Source organism: Zonotrichia albicollis, chromosome 2, assembly GCF_047830755.1.
Source record: "Zonotrichia albicollis isolate bZonAlb1 chromosome 2, bZonAlb1.hap1, whole genome shotgun sequence".
Taxonomy (NCBI): Eukaryota; Metazoa; Chordata; class Aves; order Passeriformes; family Passerellidae; genus Zonotrichia; species Zonotrichia albicollis.
In genome coordinates, this window is record NC_133820.1 from 13455998 (window position 1) to 13473504 (window position 17507).

General features: G+C 39.8%; 1 protein-coding gene across 1 annotated transcript in view; it reads left to right on the forward strand.

Annotated features, from left to right (window-relative positions):
• Positions 1-17507, forward strand: part of MORC3 (MORC family CW-type zinc finger 3) — a 37088-nt gene that overhangs the window by 14133 nt on the left and 5448 nt on the right. Inside the window, exons 4-15 of the mRNA XM_074533875.1 lie at positions 3640-3853; positions 8590-8738; positions 9827-9974; positions 10060-10191; positions 10390-10509; positions 10905-11002; positions 11717-11821; positions 12870-12992; positions 13809-13883; positions 14965-15007; positions 15868-16052; positions 16553-17387. Of these exons, the coding sequence (XP_074389976.1) occupies positions 3640-3853; positions 8590-8738; positions 9827-9974; positions 10060-10191; positions 10390-10509; positions 10905-11002; positions 11717-11821; positions 12870-12992; positions 13809-13883; positions 14965-15007; positions 15868-16052; positions 16553-17387 (2227 nt within the window). The remainder of the gene's footprint in view (positions 1-3639; positions 3854-8589; positions 8739-9826; positions 9975-10059; positions 10192-10389; positions 10510-10904; positions 11003-11716; positions 11822-12869; positions 12993-13808; positions 13884-14964; positions 15008-15867; positions 16053-16552; positions 17388-17507) is intronic.

Consider the following 17507-nt stretch of genomic DNA (forward strand, 5'->3'; position numbering starts at 1 on the left):
CAAACATGAAGGCCTTGAGAACCTTGCATACCAGAGTTCTCAGGCAGTTTTCTCATGGCAGGTGAATATTCTATCTTTGGCTGTTTTGGGAAAGTAAAAGTAAATTTTGAGAACACAAATCTTGGTATTGAAAACAAAAGGAGGGGTTGGTGTGTTATCTCTGACCTATTGTGAGCTCAGGTTTTGCAATATGCATGAGCTTAATTAACACGGTTATAAAAAGTGACTGATTGAGTCAATAAACGGAGTCAGATGCTGAACCAACAAAGGTGGATCTTCTCCCTTCACTTCAATGGGTGGGGATGGATGGAGATGAGATCTCTTTGAAGCCAAGTTGTGAAATGATTGGTTTGTTACAGAGGGCGTGGGTGCAGGGCCCTGTTGCAGCTGCCAGCCCCAGCCCGGAGCAGGGCCCAGAGAGGAGAGGCTGAAAGTGTGAGAGAGTTAAAGACAAAAGTTTAAGAGCAGAGAGCATGTAGAGAGGAGGGGGTGAAGGAGTGCAGAGGGAAGGCAAAGAGACAAAGAAAGAAAAGGGCGCGAAGGGGAGCAGAGAGCAGGCAAAGAGGTAAAGGAGAGGAGAGATAAGAGAGAGCAAAAAGAGAGTGAATCTCCCGTTACAACACAATAAATCATCTTCAGTGTTGAATATGCAGATTCTCATTAACTAATCTACTGCAGCATGCATATCTTATAACATTTCCACACAACCTATAAGAATCACTCCATTACCATACTATATTTACGTGTTAAACCCTAAATCTTATTCTTTGGGCCTTATCTGCCAAGCTGCAAGGCCTGCTCTGACTCTTAGGTCTGCCTGCTTGCAGGGGGAATTTTTTCCTCCAGGGGGGATTACATTCAACTAATGTGGCCACTGCCTTTGTGCTTACCATACGTAATGCCACTGTTTATGTTATCCATCCCATCATTGCCCTAAGATTAAACCATGAAAAAACAATATCCTTCAGAACATAGAGTGTGGGCACGAAAAGATGAATTAAAAGTGGCAGACAGTAAACTTAGAATCCTGCATTACTAGAGAACAAATGGGATTCATTTGTGAAAGCAATACTGTTAATGCCCAAGATGTGTTTCAACTGGTCACAACTAAGGTATCTCAAAGGTTGCTTTCATCTCAATCTCCTTTATAGTTTCTATATTCTCAAAATCTTTTGCTAGGCAGTCCTATTTAAAAGGCTTTCTTGTTTCATCCTGCCCAACACCCATCCCATAATCTGAAGCTCAGACACACACCCTAAAGCAGCACAGCTTCTGAAAACCATGAAAGCTCCAAGCGGAGGCCTCACTGTTGCGTTGTGTTGTAATGTCCTGTTTTAGACTTCCGGCTCCCTTCCCAGGTGTGCCTGTACCCCTCTCCCCTCCCCCTCGCCCCCTTGCTGAGTGAGTCCGTGTTGAAGAGAAGGGAGATGACCCACCTGTTGTGGTGTGTTTTTAGCTTCCGGGTCCCTTTCTCAGGTGTGCCAATATTCCCTTCTCCCTTCCCCCTCGCCCCTTGCTGAGTGTGCCCTGTCAATCAGGCTAACATACCAGCAAGGCATCGTGTGGTTGGTGGATTTCAAAGGATGCTCCTCAGGCCTGGGGGACATTGACCTGTATAGGTGTCCCTTGTCCCTTGAGACCCTGCCCCTTCACCTGGTTGGTGGCTCACCTGTCCCCTCCCCTTCCCCTGTCCCCGAGCTTAAAAGGTTAATCAGACCATGCGGCCTCCATTCTGGTGGAGCAGTTGCCCTGGTTCAGACCTCTGTAACCATGGAATAAACATCTGGACAACCCTCCAGCAGAATCCTCTCCTTTTTCTCTTCACCATCACCAGAAGCTCTCTCTCCTGAGGTAAACGGAGTCCCTGACAAGCCTGGACTTGTTCAGTGCCCCGCTGCAATCCCCAGCAGCCAAGGTATCTCTGGGGTAAAGCACCACAGTGCTGCCTTTGGCCCAGCAGCGAGGGTCAGAACTGGCCCAGGCACCATCTAACTGGTTATATTGGGATTCATATTCCAATACCCACCTTTGTTGGTCAGCATCGACTCCAGTTTATTGATCAAATTTGACACCTTTTATAACACTGCTAATTCACGTCATGCATATTGCAAAATCTGAGCTCCCCATAGGCTGTAGAGAAAACTTCAACTCCTCCTTTTGTTTACAATACCAAGATTTGTGTTCTCAAAACTTACTTTTACTTTCCCAAAACAGCCAAAGATAGAATATTTACCTGTTATGAGAAAACTGTCTGAGAACCCTGAGAACCTAGTTGTTTACAGAAACAGGCTGTGAGAATTTGCTCCTCACAGCTGCCTTTTAAGCCATTTCTGAAAAAATCTCCAACAAGTCCTGTCAATCAGGCTTAACATTCCAGGAAGGTCATTGTGTGGTTGGTCAGGTTCAAAAGATGCCCAGAGGTCATTGGCCTGTCTGGGTGTCATCCTCCCCTGAGACCCCGCCCCTTCCCTCCCCTCCCCTGGGAGCTTCAAAAGGTGAATCAGGCCATGCCATCGATTCTGTTGGAGCTGTTGCCAAGATTCAGACCTGTGTGACCATGGATATTAAACTCTCCAGCAGAATCCATCTCCTTTTCCTCCTCACCATTAGCTTGAAGCTTTCCTCCTGAGGTAAACAGAGTTCCTACCAAGGCTGGACTTGTTCAGTGCCCAGCTGCAACCACCAGCAAGCTAAGGGTTCTCTGGGGTGATACACCACAGCAAGCTAAGGGTTCTCTGGGATGATACACCACAGCAAGCTAAGGGTGTCTCTGGGATGATACACCACAGCAAGCTAAGGGTGTCTCTGGGGTGATACACCACAGCAAGCTAAGGGTGTCTCTGGGGTGATACACCACAGCAAGCTAAGGGTTCTCTGGGATGATACACCACAGCAAGCTAAGGGTTCTCTGGGATGATACACCACAGCAAGCTAAGGGTGTCTCTGGGGTGATACACCACAGCAAGCTAAGGGTTCTCTGGGATGATACACCACAGCAAGCTAAAGGTGTCTCTGGGATGATACACCACAGCAAGCCAAGGGTTCTCTGGGGTGATACACCACAGCAAGCTAAAGGTGTCTCTGGGGTGATACACCACAGCAAGCTAAAGGTGTCTCTGGGGTGATACACCACAGCAAGCTAAGGGTGTCTCTGGGGTGATACACCACAGCAAGCTAAAGGTGTCTCTGGGGTGATACACCACAGCAAGCTAAGGGTTCTCTGGGGTGATACACCACAGCAAGCCAAGGGTATCTCTGGGGTGATGCACCACAGCAAGCTATGGGTTCTCTGGGATGATACACCACAGCAAGCTAAGGGTTCTCTGGGGTGATACACCACAGCAAGCTAAGGGTTCTCTGGGATGATACACCACAGCAAGCTAAGGGTTCTCTGGGGTGATACACCACAGCAAGCTAAGGGTTCTCTGGGGTGATACACCACAGCAAGCTAAGGGTTCTCTGGGGTGATACACCACAGCAAGCTAAGGGTTCTCTGGGGTGATACACCACAGCAAGCTAAGGGTTCTCTGGGGTGATACACCACAGCAGCAGCGAGGGTCAGACTGGTCCAGGCACAATCTAACTGGTAATTTTGGGATTCCCATTCCAATCCCTCACCCTCCGTGTTTGCCGCCGCAGCTTCGGTTTCAGCGAGAAGTCGGCGATGAACGGCCGTGTGCCCGTGGGGCTCTACGGCAACGGCTTCAAGTCGGGCTCCATGCGCCTGGGCAAGGACGCCATCGTCTTCACCAAGAACGGCGACACCATGAGCGTGGGGCTGCTGTCCCAGACCTTCCTGGAGGTCACCAAGGCCGAGCACGTCATGGTGCCCATCGTCACCTTCAGCAACCAGCATATCCTTCCTGCATGCCTGGGCGGGGTTGGGGAGAACGGCACACGAAGGAAAGCTTGGGGTTGTTTGTGGGTGTTGGTAGCAAACTTTTCTCTGTAGAGAGGAGAAAGTTTTCCACTTTATATCAAAGTTTTCATCTTTATATCAACATGTGGAAGGAAGGGGACCAGAACACCAGCTGTGTTCTGTAAGTATCCTTATATTATATACATTATATATATTATATATATTATATACATTATATATATTATATATATTATATACATTATATATATATCCCTATATTATATATATTATATATATCCTTATATATTCTGTAAGTATCCTTATATTATTTATATTATATATATTATATATATCCTTGTATTATACATATTTATATATATATATATCCTTATATATTCTGTAAGTAACCTTCCTGTATTCTTTAAGTATAGTATTCTTTAATATAATCTAGTATCTTAAAATACTAAATCAGCCTTCTGAGAACATGGAGTCAGATTCACCATTCCTCCCTGCCATGGGGCACCCCACAAATCCAATACTCATCACAGGTCTGGTTTATTTTTTAAATATATATATATATATATATATATATATATATATATATTTATATATTTATATTTATATTTATATTTATATTTATATTTATATTTATATGATAGATAATATTATATATTATATAAAATAACTTACCCAGCAAATAATCAGCTCATGAATATTCTGTAATTTCCATTGGCCACACCACAACATCAGCTCTCCCCATTCCTCAGGGGTTCCATCTCTCTTTTCTCATCTCCCTTTCACTGTTTGTTATCATTGTTATCATACCCAGCCGGGCCCAAGGACGCCTGATTTTTAATTTTATCTCAATTTTTATTCTTGCAGGTGTAGAACTTGGAATTAGCCACAGCTTTGTGCTTTTCCAGTCTCTAGTCAGCTAAATTCCCAACATCAACATTGTCAAATTTGATATCATTTATATCAAAAATGGATTCGGATGAAAATGTATTTCAGATTTGTATATAGATCAAGTTTCTCCTTGGAGAAGAGAAAATTTTTGAGTTTCAACAGAGTTTCCAGTTTCTACAAAAACATCAAGTTTATATCAAATATCAAATTTATATCAAATTTTTTGATATAAAATTTATATCAAATTTTCAAATTTATATCACATTTTTAAATTTAATACAATTTATATCAAACATGAATTTATATCAAATTTTTATTATCAGATTTATACATGGATGTTTATATCAAATTTCTCCTTGGAGAAAATTTTCAAGTTTATATCAGTTTCCAGTTTATATAAAAACTTCAAGTTTGTATCAAATTTTCAAATTTAACATAATTTATATCAAACATGAATTTATATTCAATTTTTATTATCAGATTTATAAATGGATGTTTATATCAAGTTTCTCCTTGGAGAAAATTTTCAAGTTTATATCAGAGTTTCCAGTTTATATAAAAACTTCAATTTTGTATCAAATTTTCAAATTTATATCCAGTTTTCAGATTTAATATATCAAACATGGATTTATATGAAAATTTGTATCAAATTTTCAAATTTATGTCACATTTTTAAATTTAATATAATTTATATCAAACATGAATTTATATTAAATATTCATTATCAGATTTATACATGGATGTTTATATCAAGTTTCTCCTTGGAGAGGAGAAAATTTTCCAATTTTTATCAAAATTTCAAATGTATAATAAATTTTCAGGTTTATATCAAAGTTTTCAAATCTATATCCAGTTTTCAACTTTAATATAATATTTAACGTGAATTTATATGAAAATTTATATCAGATTTTCAAATTTATATCACATTTTTACATTTAATACAATTTAAAACAAACGTGAATTTATATTCAGTTTTTATTAGCAGATTTATACATTCATGTTTATATCAATTTCCTCCTTGGAGAGGAGAAAATTTGCCAATTTTTATCAAAATTTCAACTGTATAATGAATTTTCAAATCTATATCCAAAGTTTATATCAAAGTTTTCAAATCTATATCCAGTTTTTAAATTTAATATAATAATAATAAATTGAATTAATACAATAATTAATATTGCATGAAAGTATGAAAATTTATATCAAATTGTATGAAATTGATATCAAGTAAAGTATTAAAATTTATATAAATTTTTTTAATTTTCAGGCTTATCAATTTTTATATAAAAATTAAATTCAATATAATTTATATCAAAAATTAATTGAATTAATACAATAATTAATTGAATTAATAGAATAATTGATATTGTATGAAAATTTATATGAAATTTATATCAAGTAAAGTCTTAAAATTTATATGAAATTTTTTAATTTTCCGGCTTATCAATTTTTATATCAATTTTTATATAAAAAATGAAATTCAGTATAATTTTTATCAAAAATTAATTGAATTAATACAATAATTAATTGAATTAATAGAATAATTAATATTGTATGAAAGTATGAAAATTTATATCAAATTGTATGAAATTTTATCAAGTAAAGTATTAAAATTTATATCAATTTTTTTAACTTTCAGGCTTATAATTTTTTATGTAAAAATGAAATTCAATATAATTTCTATCAAAAGTTAATTGAATTCATACAATAATTAATTGAATTAATACAAAAATTAATATTGTATGAAAATTTATATGAAATTTATATCAAGTAAAGTATTAAAATTTCTATCAAATTTTTTAATTTTCAGGCTTGTCAATTTTTATATCAATTTTTATATAAAAAATTAAATTCAATATAATTTCTATCTAAAGTTAATTGAATTAATACAATAATTAATTCAATTAATATTGTATGAAAGTATGAAAATTTATATCAAATTGTATGAATTTGATCTCAAGTGAAGTAAAGAAATTTATATCAATTTTTTTAATTTTCTGGCTTATCAATTTTTATATCAATCTTTATATAAAAAATGAAATTCAATATAATTTCTATAAAAATTAATTGAATTAATGCAATAATTAATGTTGTATAAAAGTATGATAATTTATATGAAATTTATATCAAGTAAAGTATTAAAATTTCTATCAAATTTTTTAATTTTCAGGCTTAAAAAGTTCAAGCTAGAATCTAAGACTTTGGGTTTGTGCTTTCCCAGCTCACCTGCACCTGCACAAGCAGTGCGATAAATTAATGATCAATTTAGCAGCATGCAAAGCAGTATGATTAAAAGTAATGATATAATTGTTAGATGTGATGATTATTTAGTAATTAAATATAATTATTATATAACCATAAGAAGAATAGTGATAAATTATGTTGGAAATTCAGAGAGGGGCTGAGTTGATGTGTGTGGGATCTCAGCAGCTCAGGACTGAGGTGCCGAGCCACCGAGAGCACCCTTGGGGGGCTCGGGAGTCCTGGAATGTTCCAGAAGTGTCTGGTGGCTGCACTTTGATCCCACACAGGAGACGACACCTGTATGAGGATAGGAGGGTTTCACCGGGGTGAATGGTGAAGGGATGAGTTAATTAGAGAGTGAAACACAGGGTTTAGGATTTCTGTCCAGGGGGGTTTAGAGAAGTAAGATGGAGGAATTGGGGCGTGTCCTGTCCTTCTTCTTCTTCTTCTTCTCCTCCATCTTCTGTGGTGATGGTGGCACTTTGGGATTGGTCATTACTAAAAGGGTGAAAGGTATTGGGGAAAAATGATAAATATTGTACACGTAACTTTGGGTATAAAGATAGGTGACTGCCCGGAGGGCAGGGAGTGTGCTCATGGCTGGCTGCTGAGCAGAGCTCTGTCGGTGTAGTAAACCCCTCAGGTTTAGCCAGGGCCCCTTGGAGAATAGAATGCTGACACAGCGGCAAAGAAGTTTCCTGTCTCCAGGGACATCCGCCTTGTACCTTATCCCTATAGCCATGTAAGGCAATATTGTGTTAAACCCTACCATTGGTCACTTATGGTCACTCTAACACCTTTGCCATTGGTCAGGATTGGATCCAGGCCAAGGGTGTAAAAGTAGCATACTGTACCCCTGCTAACTCGGAAGAAGAAGAGCTGAGACCCTTCCCGGACCCTACAATAAAGCCATACTCGTGGAACAGCCAGCGTCTTCTGCTTCTCCTCTCTCTACCGTCTGCTGGAGCCTTAGGCCAAGGGAAAAGCTGCCTAGCAAGCAAAGCTGAAATCACAAGAGCTGCCTGATCACTAAGAGCTGAATATCTCCCTGCTTGCTAGGGGCTGACCCGCGGCCTTGGTCTGAGAGCGAGCTGGCTTCTGGCACCCAGTCCCCTTGGGGACTGAGCTCTGGAGCTGTAACAGCTTGCATAGGATACGACCAAGCAAGGCTCATTTATGTCGGGCCGAGAGAAAATCTTTTAGATAAACAATTAATAAACACCGAGACCGAGAAAAGAACTGAAGCCTCTTCTGTTCCTTTGAAACGCGGGCTGCCCCAAGGCCACCCCGGGCCTTTCCAGGCCACCCAAACAGCCGAAAATCGGACAATGTGTAGAATAGAACAATGTAAGTTTAATAATTAACATGAAAGTTATGTAATGATAGAGTATCAGACATGGTTGGAATCAGATTAGGGTTGGATATACCCCGATTCCCAGAGCTCTTAATAAAAATCACCACAAATAATCCCTGTGATTCTGTGGTTTTGGACACTGACAGGAATTCTGGGATGTGCAGTGGGAATTTGGGAAGTGAGTGCTGGAATTTTCCCGTTTTGTGTGATTGTGTCCTTAACGAGGCCACGGCAGCTGAGCGAGCCCGGCGAGAGCAGGAGCAGCCTCAGGGCCATCCTGGCCCACTCCCTGTTCCCCAGTGAGGAGAAGCTGCTGGCAGAGCTTGATGCCATCATGGGCAAGAAGGGCACCAGGATCATCATCTGGAACCTCCGGAAGTAAGAGAAATTCACTCTTTTACATCTCAGTAATTTCATATTTTCTTTCAGTGTGTGCAAATTTAGAAAGATAAACTCAGTCTCTTACATCTCACTAATTTCACATTTTCTTTCAGTGTGTGCAAACACAGAAGGATTTGGAATTTTAGAAAGATAAACTTAGTCTCTTAAATCTCATCGATTTCACATTTTCTTTCGGTGTGTGCAAACATGGAAGCATCTGGAACCACAGTAAGAGAAATCCAGTCTCTTACCTCTCACTAATTTCATATTTTCTTTTAGTGCATGCAAACATAGAAGGATTTGGAATCTCAGAAAGTAAGAGAAACCCAGTCTTTTATCTCTCACTAATTCCACATTTTCTTTCAGTGTTTGCAAACATGGAAGCATCTGGAACCTCAGAAAGAGAAACCCAGTCTCTTACCTCTTACTAATTTCACATTTTCTTTCAGTGTATGCAAACATAGAAGGATTTGGAATCTCAGAAAGTAAGAGAAATCCAATTTCTTACCTCTCATTAATCTCATATGTTCTTTCAGTGTATGCAAACACAGAAGGATTTGGAATTTTGGTAAGATAAACTCAGTCTTTTACATCTCATCGATTTCACATTTTCTTTCAGTGTGTGCAAACATGGAAGCATCTGGAACCTCAGAAAGAGAAATCCAGTCCCTTACCTCTCACTAATTTCATATTTTCTTTCAGTGTGTACAAACACAGAAGCATCTGGAATCTTACAAAGTAAGAGAAATCCAGTCTTTTACCTCTCACTAATTTCACATTTTCTTTCAGTGTGCAAACATAGAAGAATCTAGAATTTTAGCAAGCTAAACCCAGTCTCTTACCTCTCATTAATTTCATATTTTCTTTCAGTGTGTGCAAACACAGAAAGATTTCAAATTTCTTTCTGTGTGGAATAACTGGAACAAGCTGTGTGCACTTTACAATTTGAGTTCCCATTTTTTATTTTAGCAAATCTCTGAAGAATTCTCCTTTTTCCCTTCTTTCCTGCCTCCACCACCACACCTCCTCTTGTATTTGCATTTTTTCCCCCTATAATTAATACATTTTCCCATCTTCATTCTTAGAGACAAAAATGACAAACCAGAATTTGACTTTGACAAGGACAAATACGACATCAGAATTCCAGAAGACTTGGATGAAACAGGCAAAAGAGGCTACAAAAAACAGGAGAGGATGGACCAGATTGTTCCAGAAAGTGATTACTCCCTAAGAGTACGTGTTGGTTCTTTAAAATTGGGATTATTTTTGGAAGTTGGAGGGTGTAAATGTTGTAATTTTAACAGAATCTGTTTTATAGGCTTACTGCAGTATTTTGTACCTGAAGCCAACCATGCAGATCATCCTGAGAGGGCAGAAAGTGAAAACTCAGCTGGTTTCCAAAAGTTTGGCCTTCATTGAGAGGGATATTTACAGACCCAAATTTCTCAATGTATCCTTTGCAAAACTGAATTCTGTGACCTGATTTTGTTCAGTTCTATTGGTAAATTTGGGGTTATTTTCTGTTTTTTTTGGTTTTTAAGTCCTACTGAAGGAATTATCTCAATTACCTCTAAGACCCACTGAGAGTAACTCTTATTTTTTGTGTTCTGTGAAATTCACCCTATTTTTCCTTAATATCTGCCCAAAGGCCAAAACAGTCAGAATTACATTTGGATTTAACTGCAGGAACAAAGATCACTATGGAATAATGATGTACCACAAGAACAGACTCATCAAAGCTTATGAAAGAGTTGGCTGTCAGTTAAAGGTAAGAAATTAAAGCTTCTGAATATTTCAACATCTTGATAAATTCCATTCAAACCCTGTTTAAAAAAAAATATGGATGGAAAGCATGGTATTGATGTATACTTTATAAAATCACCTTTTTTTTTACTGTGGGCAGAAGTTAAAAATTGTATTAAGTTGTTTGCTTTTGAGGCTGTTTGATACAAAAATGAATTTGATACAAATAATCTGAGCACATTTTTCAGGACAAAAAGAGGGGTAAAGCAGAGGATTTGTTCAAGATTTTCTGAGGAGTCACAAGCCAGAAAATCCTTTTTACCCAGTGTAGATACAGTTAATAATTACCTCCAGCAAACTCTTGCAATATTGGCATGGATTTTGTGTTGGTTTTCCTGATAAAACTTTCATTCCTTGCAGGCAAACAACATGGGTGTGGGTGTTGTTGGGATTATTGAGTGCAACTTCCTAAAACCAACTCACAACAAACAGGATTTTGACTACACCAATGAATACAGGTATTTTGATCTGCATTTTCTAGCCCTTATTGTCATTTCCTGGGAAATACTTGATAAAGCTGCTCCTTTAAATAGCAGTATTTAAATATAATATAATATAATATAATATAATATAATATAATATAATATAATATAATATAATATAATATAATATAATATAATATAATATAATATAATATAATATATTTATATATTTATATATTTATATATATAAATATATATTTTTATAATTTATAATTTTTAAATAAATTTAAATATAATATAAAGAAAGAATATTAATATAATATAATATAATATAATATAATATAATATAATATAATAAATATTATTTATATAATATAAATAATATAAATATAATATAATAAAAGAATAACTTTTATTCTTAAGTTTCTGGTGTTGTCACCAAACCTGGTTTAAATGCAAACATTTCTTTTTAGATCCTTTTTTGTCTGCCCTCCTCTTTCTTTATAAATTTTTCCCACAATATCCACACCACCTTGTTCCCGTGTTTTTCCTGGATATTCTTTGGTGGCTGTTCAGGAGGAGGCATTTTCCATGTGCCCAGCAGTGCTTTTAATGTGGATTTTAATGTGGAAATGTTGGGCATTGATTGCAAACATTGACTGAACCTTTTCTGTCACTGGAGTTTATAAAGGTTCTTTCTGTGCCAGAGTTGGATTATTCAAGGTGATCTTTAAATTCTTTTCTTTGCAGACTCACGATAGCAGCACTGGGAGAGAAGCTCAACGATTACTGGAACGAGATGAAAACCAAGAAAAACGAGGAATATCCCTTGGCTCTGCCCGTCGAGGAGATCCAGTGAGTGCCATGTGTGACACTGTTGTCCCTGTTGGTGTGAGAGCAGAGCCCTCCCTGGTGTGGCAGCAGGAGCAGGGAGCTCATCCTTGCCCTGCACTCAGCACTGGTGAGGCCTCACCTGGAGGATTGCATCCAGTTCTGGGCCCTCACTTCAGGAGGGACCTTGAGATGCTTGAGCATGTCCAAAGCAGAGCAACGAGGCTGGTGAGGGGCTTGGAGCACAAACCATGTGAGGAACGACTGAGGGAGCTGGGGGTGTTCAGCCTGGAGAAAAGGAGACTCAGGGGTGACCTTATCACCCTCTTCAGCTTCCTGAAGGGTGGCTGTGCTGAGCTGGGGTCGGTCTCTTTCTCCAGGCAACAACAGAACGAGGACACAGCCTCAAGCTGTGCCAAGGCAGATACAGGCTGGAATTAAGGAGGAAGTTTTTCACAGAAGGAATGGTCAAATACTGGAATCATCTGCCCAGGGAGTGCCACAGACATTTTTTCATAGAAATCCTTTCTTTGGGATTTGTGCATCTTCTGGGAAGCAGAGCCCCAGAAGAAGAATGTAAACAAATTGTTATCAGCTGCTGTGAAATGTAGCAGGTGATCCTGTGATTGGCTCATCTTCCATGTGTACCATTAAGGGCCAATCACAGGAGCAGCTCAGGGACAGATTCCCTGCACACAGAACTTTGTTATTCATTCTTTCTATTCTATTCTTAGCTTAGCAGCTCTCTGCAACTTCTCTCCTTATTCTTTTTAGTATAGTTATAATGTATTATATATCATATATGAATAAATCAAGCCTTCTGATCAAGAAACAAGATTCTCGTCCTTCTCTCTCCACAGTGACCATCAAAGGTCACTGTAATAAGGGAGGTGGTGGAGTCACCATCCCTCAAAGAGTTTCAAAAAAGCCTGGACGTGGCACTCGGTGCCATGATCTAGTTGAGGTGTTAGAACATGGGTTGGACTCGATGATCTTAAAGGTCTCTTCCAACCTAGAATTTCTGTGATTCTGTGATTCTGTGTGCAGGTGCTGACTGGTTTGGGTTTTGCAGGAAACAGCCTGACCAGACGTGGGTGCAGTGCGACGCGTGCCTCAAGTGGCGCAAGCTGCCGGACGGGATCGAGCAGCTGCCCGAGAAGTGGTACTGCACCCTGAACCCCGACCCCCAGTTCAGGTAGGCACAGCCAGCCCCACCCCTGGCAGCACAGGGCTGCCCAGCTCCTTCTCCTCTGGGGGATTCTCTGTTCTCTCAGGGTTTTTCTGTTCTCCCAGCTCCTTCTCCTCTGGGGGTTCTTCTGTTCTCTCAGCTCCTTCTCCTCTGGGGGTTTTGCTGTTCTCTCAGGGTTTTTCTGTTCTCTCAGCTCCTTCTCCTCTCAGGGTTTTTCTGTTCTCTCAGCTCCTTCTCCTCTGGGGGTTCTTCTGTTCTCTCAGCTCCTTCTCCTCTGGGGGTTTTGCTGTTCTCTCAGGGTTTTTCTGTTCTCTCAGCTCCTTCTCCTCTGTGGATTCTCTGTTCTCTCAGGGTTTTTCTGTTCTCTCAGCTCCTTCTCCTTTTGGGATTCTCTGTTCTCTCAGGGTTTTTCTGTTCTCTCAGCTCCTTCTCCTCTGGGGGATTCTCTGTTCTCTCAGGGTTTTTCTGTTCTCTCAGCTCCTTCTCCTCTGGGGGTTCTTCTGTTCTCTCAGGGTTTTTCTGTTCTCTCAGCTCCTTCTCCTTTTGGGATTCTCTGTTCTCTCAGGGTTTTTCTGTTCTCTCAGCTCCTTCTCCTCTGGGGATTCTCTGTTCTCTCAGGGTTTTTCTGTTCTCTCAGCTCCTTCTCTCTGGGGGATTCTCTGTTCTCTCAGGGTTTTTCTGTTCTCTCAGCTCCTTCTCCTCTGAGGGATTTGCTGTTCTCTCAGCTCCTTCTCCTCTGGGGGTTTTGCTGTTCTCTCAGGGTTTTTCTGTTCTCTCAGCTGCTTCTCCTCTGGGGGATTCTCTGTTCTCTTCTTCCCTCAGGAACTGTGACGTGCCAGAAGAGCCGGAGGATGATGATTTAATACACCCCACGTACGAGAAAACCTACAAGAAAAAGTGAGTTCTGAGATTTCTACAGGGCTCTAAACACTGCCAAGGAGAGCTGGGCAGCAGTTGGGGTGACAGTCCAGCTCCCAGAGGGGGGATGTTCCAGAGGATTTGGCAGTGTGGGAACAGTCAGTTTGGGACATCCCATCAATAAATGAACAATCAGTTTGGGACGTCCTATAAATAAATGAACAGTCAGTTTGGGATGTCCCAGAAATAAATGAACAATCAGTTTGGGATCCCATAAATAAATGAACAATCACTTTGGGACATCCCATAAATAAATGAACAGTCAGTTGGGATGTCCCATAAATAAATGAACAATCAGTTTGGGACATTCAATAAATAAATGAACAATCAGTTTGGGACATCCTGTAAATAAATGAACAGTCAGTTGGGATGTCCCAGAAATAAATGAACAATCAGTTTGAGACATCCTGTAAATAAATGATCAGTTTGGGATGTCTCAGAAATAAATGAACAATCAGTTTGGGACATTCCATAAATAAATGGATAATCAGTTTGGGATGTCCTATAAATAAATGAACAATCAGTTTGGGACATTCCATAAATAAATGAACAGTCAGTTGGGATGTTCCATTAATAAATGAACAATCAGTTGGGATGTCCCATAAACAAACTCTGAGGGCTGTTAGGAGACCTTGGCTGTGTAACTTTAAAAGGTGCACATTGAAGCATATTGAAAGGATCAGTACATTTATTTACATTTATTTACTTAGCTTATTTATTTATTATTTATTTACATTTATTTACTTAGCTAAAGTGTATGTCAAAAACAGATTTGGGTAATTGTGATGCTGCCTCACATTCTAGAATTGGGAGTTTGGGGTTGTTTTAAACATTTTAATCAATAATCTAGAGGGAAGTTGTTGGAAGTTAAGCTAACATCAGAGAAGCTTCCAGCTTTCTGAGGAAATTTTCATTCAATAAACAAGAATACTCGGATTATTGTACCTAGCTGAGATGAGGAGTATTGTGTTTGCTTTTAGATCTTAGACTTAGTTTTTATAATGAATGAACAGTTTGAATCTAAACTTCTCATTTCTATTCTTTCCTTGCTGCTGTGCAGGGACAGGGAAAAACTGAAGAGGAGACTGGAGTACAGCCACCAGGTAACTGCACCCAGGTGTGCTCTGCAGGATTTGCTCACCAGGAGGAAACCCCAAATCCCCTTTTTTTGCTGGAAAATCCACCAGTTCTTTCTCCTTAGGAAGGAGTTTGAGAGGGACAAAGGTCTCTGGCCAGAACTGGAGGGGATGGCAGTCACTGGTGGCTGTTTGCTGGCAGGACACCCAGTTCTTGAAAGGGGATTTGTTGGACAGAGATGTGATGAGGATCTGAAGGAAAGATGCCACAAAAAGTGGGGATAGGCAGAGGTGGAACAGCTACACTTGTGCAGGGAGTCACTCATTAAATTCAGGTTAAACCCAGATGCAGATCCAGCTGTTGGATGGGAATGTCTGGATTCTAACTCAGAATCAAATTTTCTAAGTAGGATTTCATTTCTGTTGCTTTCAATTTCTGACCTAAGATAATTTCTGGAGAAGAGATGCTGCATGTGCTGTTTTAACCTATTTATTTCATTTTACTGTTTCTCTCCCATTGAATCTCCCCCACTACAAAAGGAATTTCTAAAAGGGAAAAAATTGCTCATTTTGGGCCAGCTGAGTGAACCCTGAGCAGCTTTCCCAGGGATGTCTGTCCTGGAGGTTGTGTCTGTGTATCAGACACACACACAGCTTGGGAAAAGCTCTTGCCTGGGATTCTGCACAGCACTTTAAATGAAAAAGTGGATTTGCAGTAGTCCAGTCAGCATTTATCATCCCAAAATCCTGAGCCTGGGTTCAAGGAGGTATTTGGATATAGAAATGTCAGAATTTTAGGTGTTGGTATATAAAGAATTGCTTAAATCTCTCCTGAAGAATCTACTAATATCTGTTTATTTCCATTCTTAACTTACATTGTCTTATAGATCAATAATGAAATATTTTTAAAAACATCTGTTTCTTCAAGTAAAGACTTCAAACCATTCTCACCTTCGAGTGCAAAGGAAGCTCTTCCAAGGTTACTTATACCAAAATCCTCAGATGCTTCTGTCAGGAGATCTCTGCCTATTTTAATCAAAGTATCTTCTCCTCATTTGGATGCTGATAGCAGGTGAGTGGAGCTGTAAAAAGGAGATTCCTGTTTATTTCTAAAATTAATAAATTAATGAAAATGATGGGGAAAATTTAATGAAAATGATGATTGAGGGAAGTTTCAGCTGCTGAAATTCCTGTGGGAATTCTGGGAGCATGGGAAGCTCCAGGAGACTTTGTCAAATACAAAAGTGAATGTAAGAAAACGAGAAAGGAGCATTTTTAGTGATTTGTGTGCTCAGGAACAGAATTTGTGTTCTCCACACTCCACAGGCTGTTTTCCTGAAACTCTGTGGGGATGTTCTGGCAATACTGGGTGTGTTTCGGAATAATGTGGGAGTGTGGGTGGCAGGCACTCGTTTTTACAGGAATTTATTCTGATTAAAATGCCATGCAGGTGATTTTTTTGGAGTGGTAATTTTTGAACAGTGCTCAGAGAAACACTGCACTTGCTTGGAAACAAATGGTTTGGCAGCATTTATGCAAATAAAATGATTATTTTAATGTTTTCCTCCTCAGCCTCAAAAGGAGGACGCAGAGCTGTGCCACACCCGTGTCCCTAAAGACGCCTCGGCTCAGTGACAAAACATTCAGCAACCACGAGCAGGAGGATGATGACGATGAAGATGTCATCATTTTAGAGGAGAGCAGCACTCCAAAGCCTTCAGCAGATCCTGATGTTCCTGTGGTGAAAACAGAATGCATCAATTTGGATCAGGAGGAGAAGCAGAAGGAAAACTCTCCTGTGGGGGAACCTTGCAGTGCCACCACTTCAGAGGCAAGAAGTGAACAGCTGAGCTCATCAACACAGACAGAGCTCCCCAAGCTGGTGGTGAAAAAGGAGGAGGTGGAGGACATCCCAGTCCAGGTTCCTGGGCCAGGGATGGAAAAGGAACAGCCCAAGGTCAATGGTGTTCCTGAGATATCTGTAGAGATGGAAAATGAACTGAAAAATCAGCTGCAATCATTGAATAGAGAAAAAGAAATGTACCAAAGCAAATGCGAAGCGTTAACCAAACAGGTGCAAACACTGGAGCAGCAGCTTTTGGAGATGAACAATAAATGTGTGAAAAAGGAGATGTGCCACCAGGCCACAGAGACAGCTCCCTCATGCCAGGAGGGGAGCGCTGATGGGAGGAGCCTGGCAGAGGTGACGGCTCTCTATGAGCAGGCCCTGGGCGAGGTAGCAGCGCTCAGGCAGCAGTGCAGCACCCTGCAGAACCTCAAGGCTGAGTGCAGCAAATGCGCTGATGGGGAGAGCAGGAGCGAGCTGGATGAGATGGCCGTGCAGCTGGATGATGTTTTCAGGCAGCTGGACAAGTGCACCACCGAGAGGGACAGCTACAAAAGCCAGGTAACCTGCTGTGCTGCTTTAGGGCAAATTTGTTAAGGAATCTGCAAAGGAGGGCCCCTCCAGAAAGCAAAACCCACACGGCCCCTCCCCACAACCGATTCGGGAAAAAATTCCTCGGAG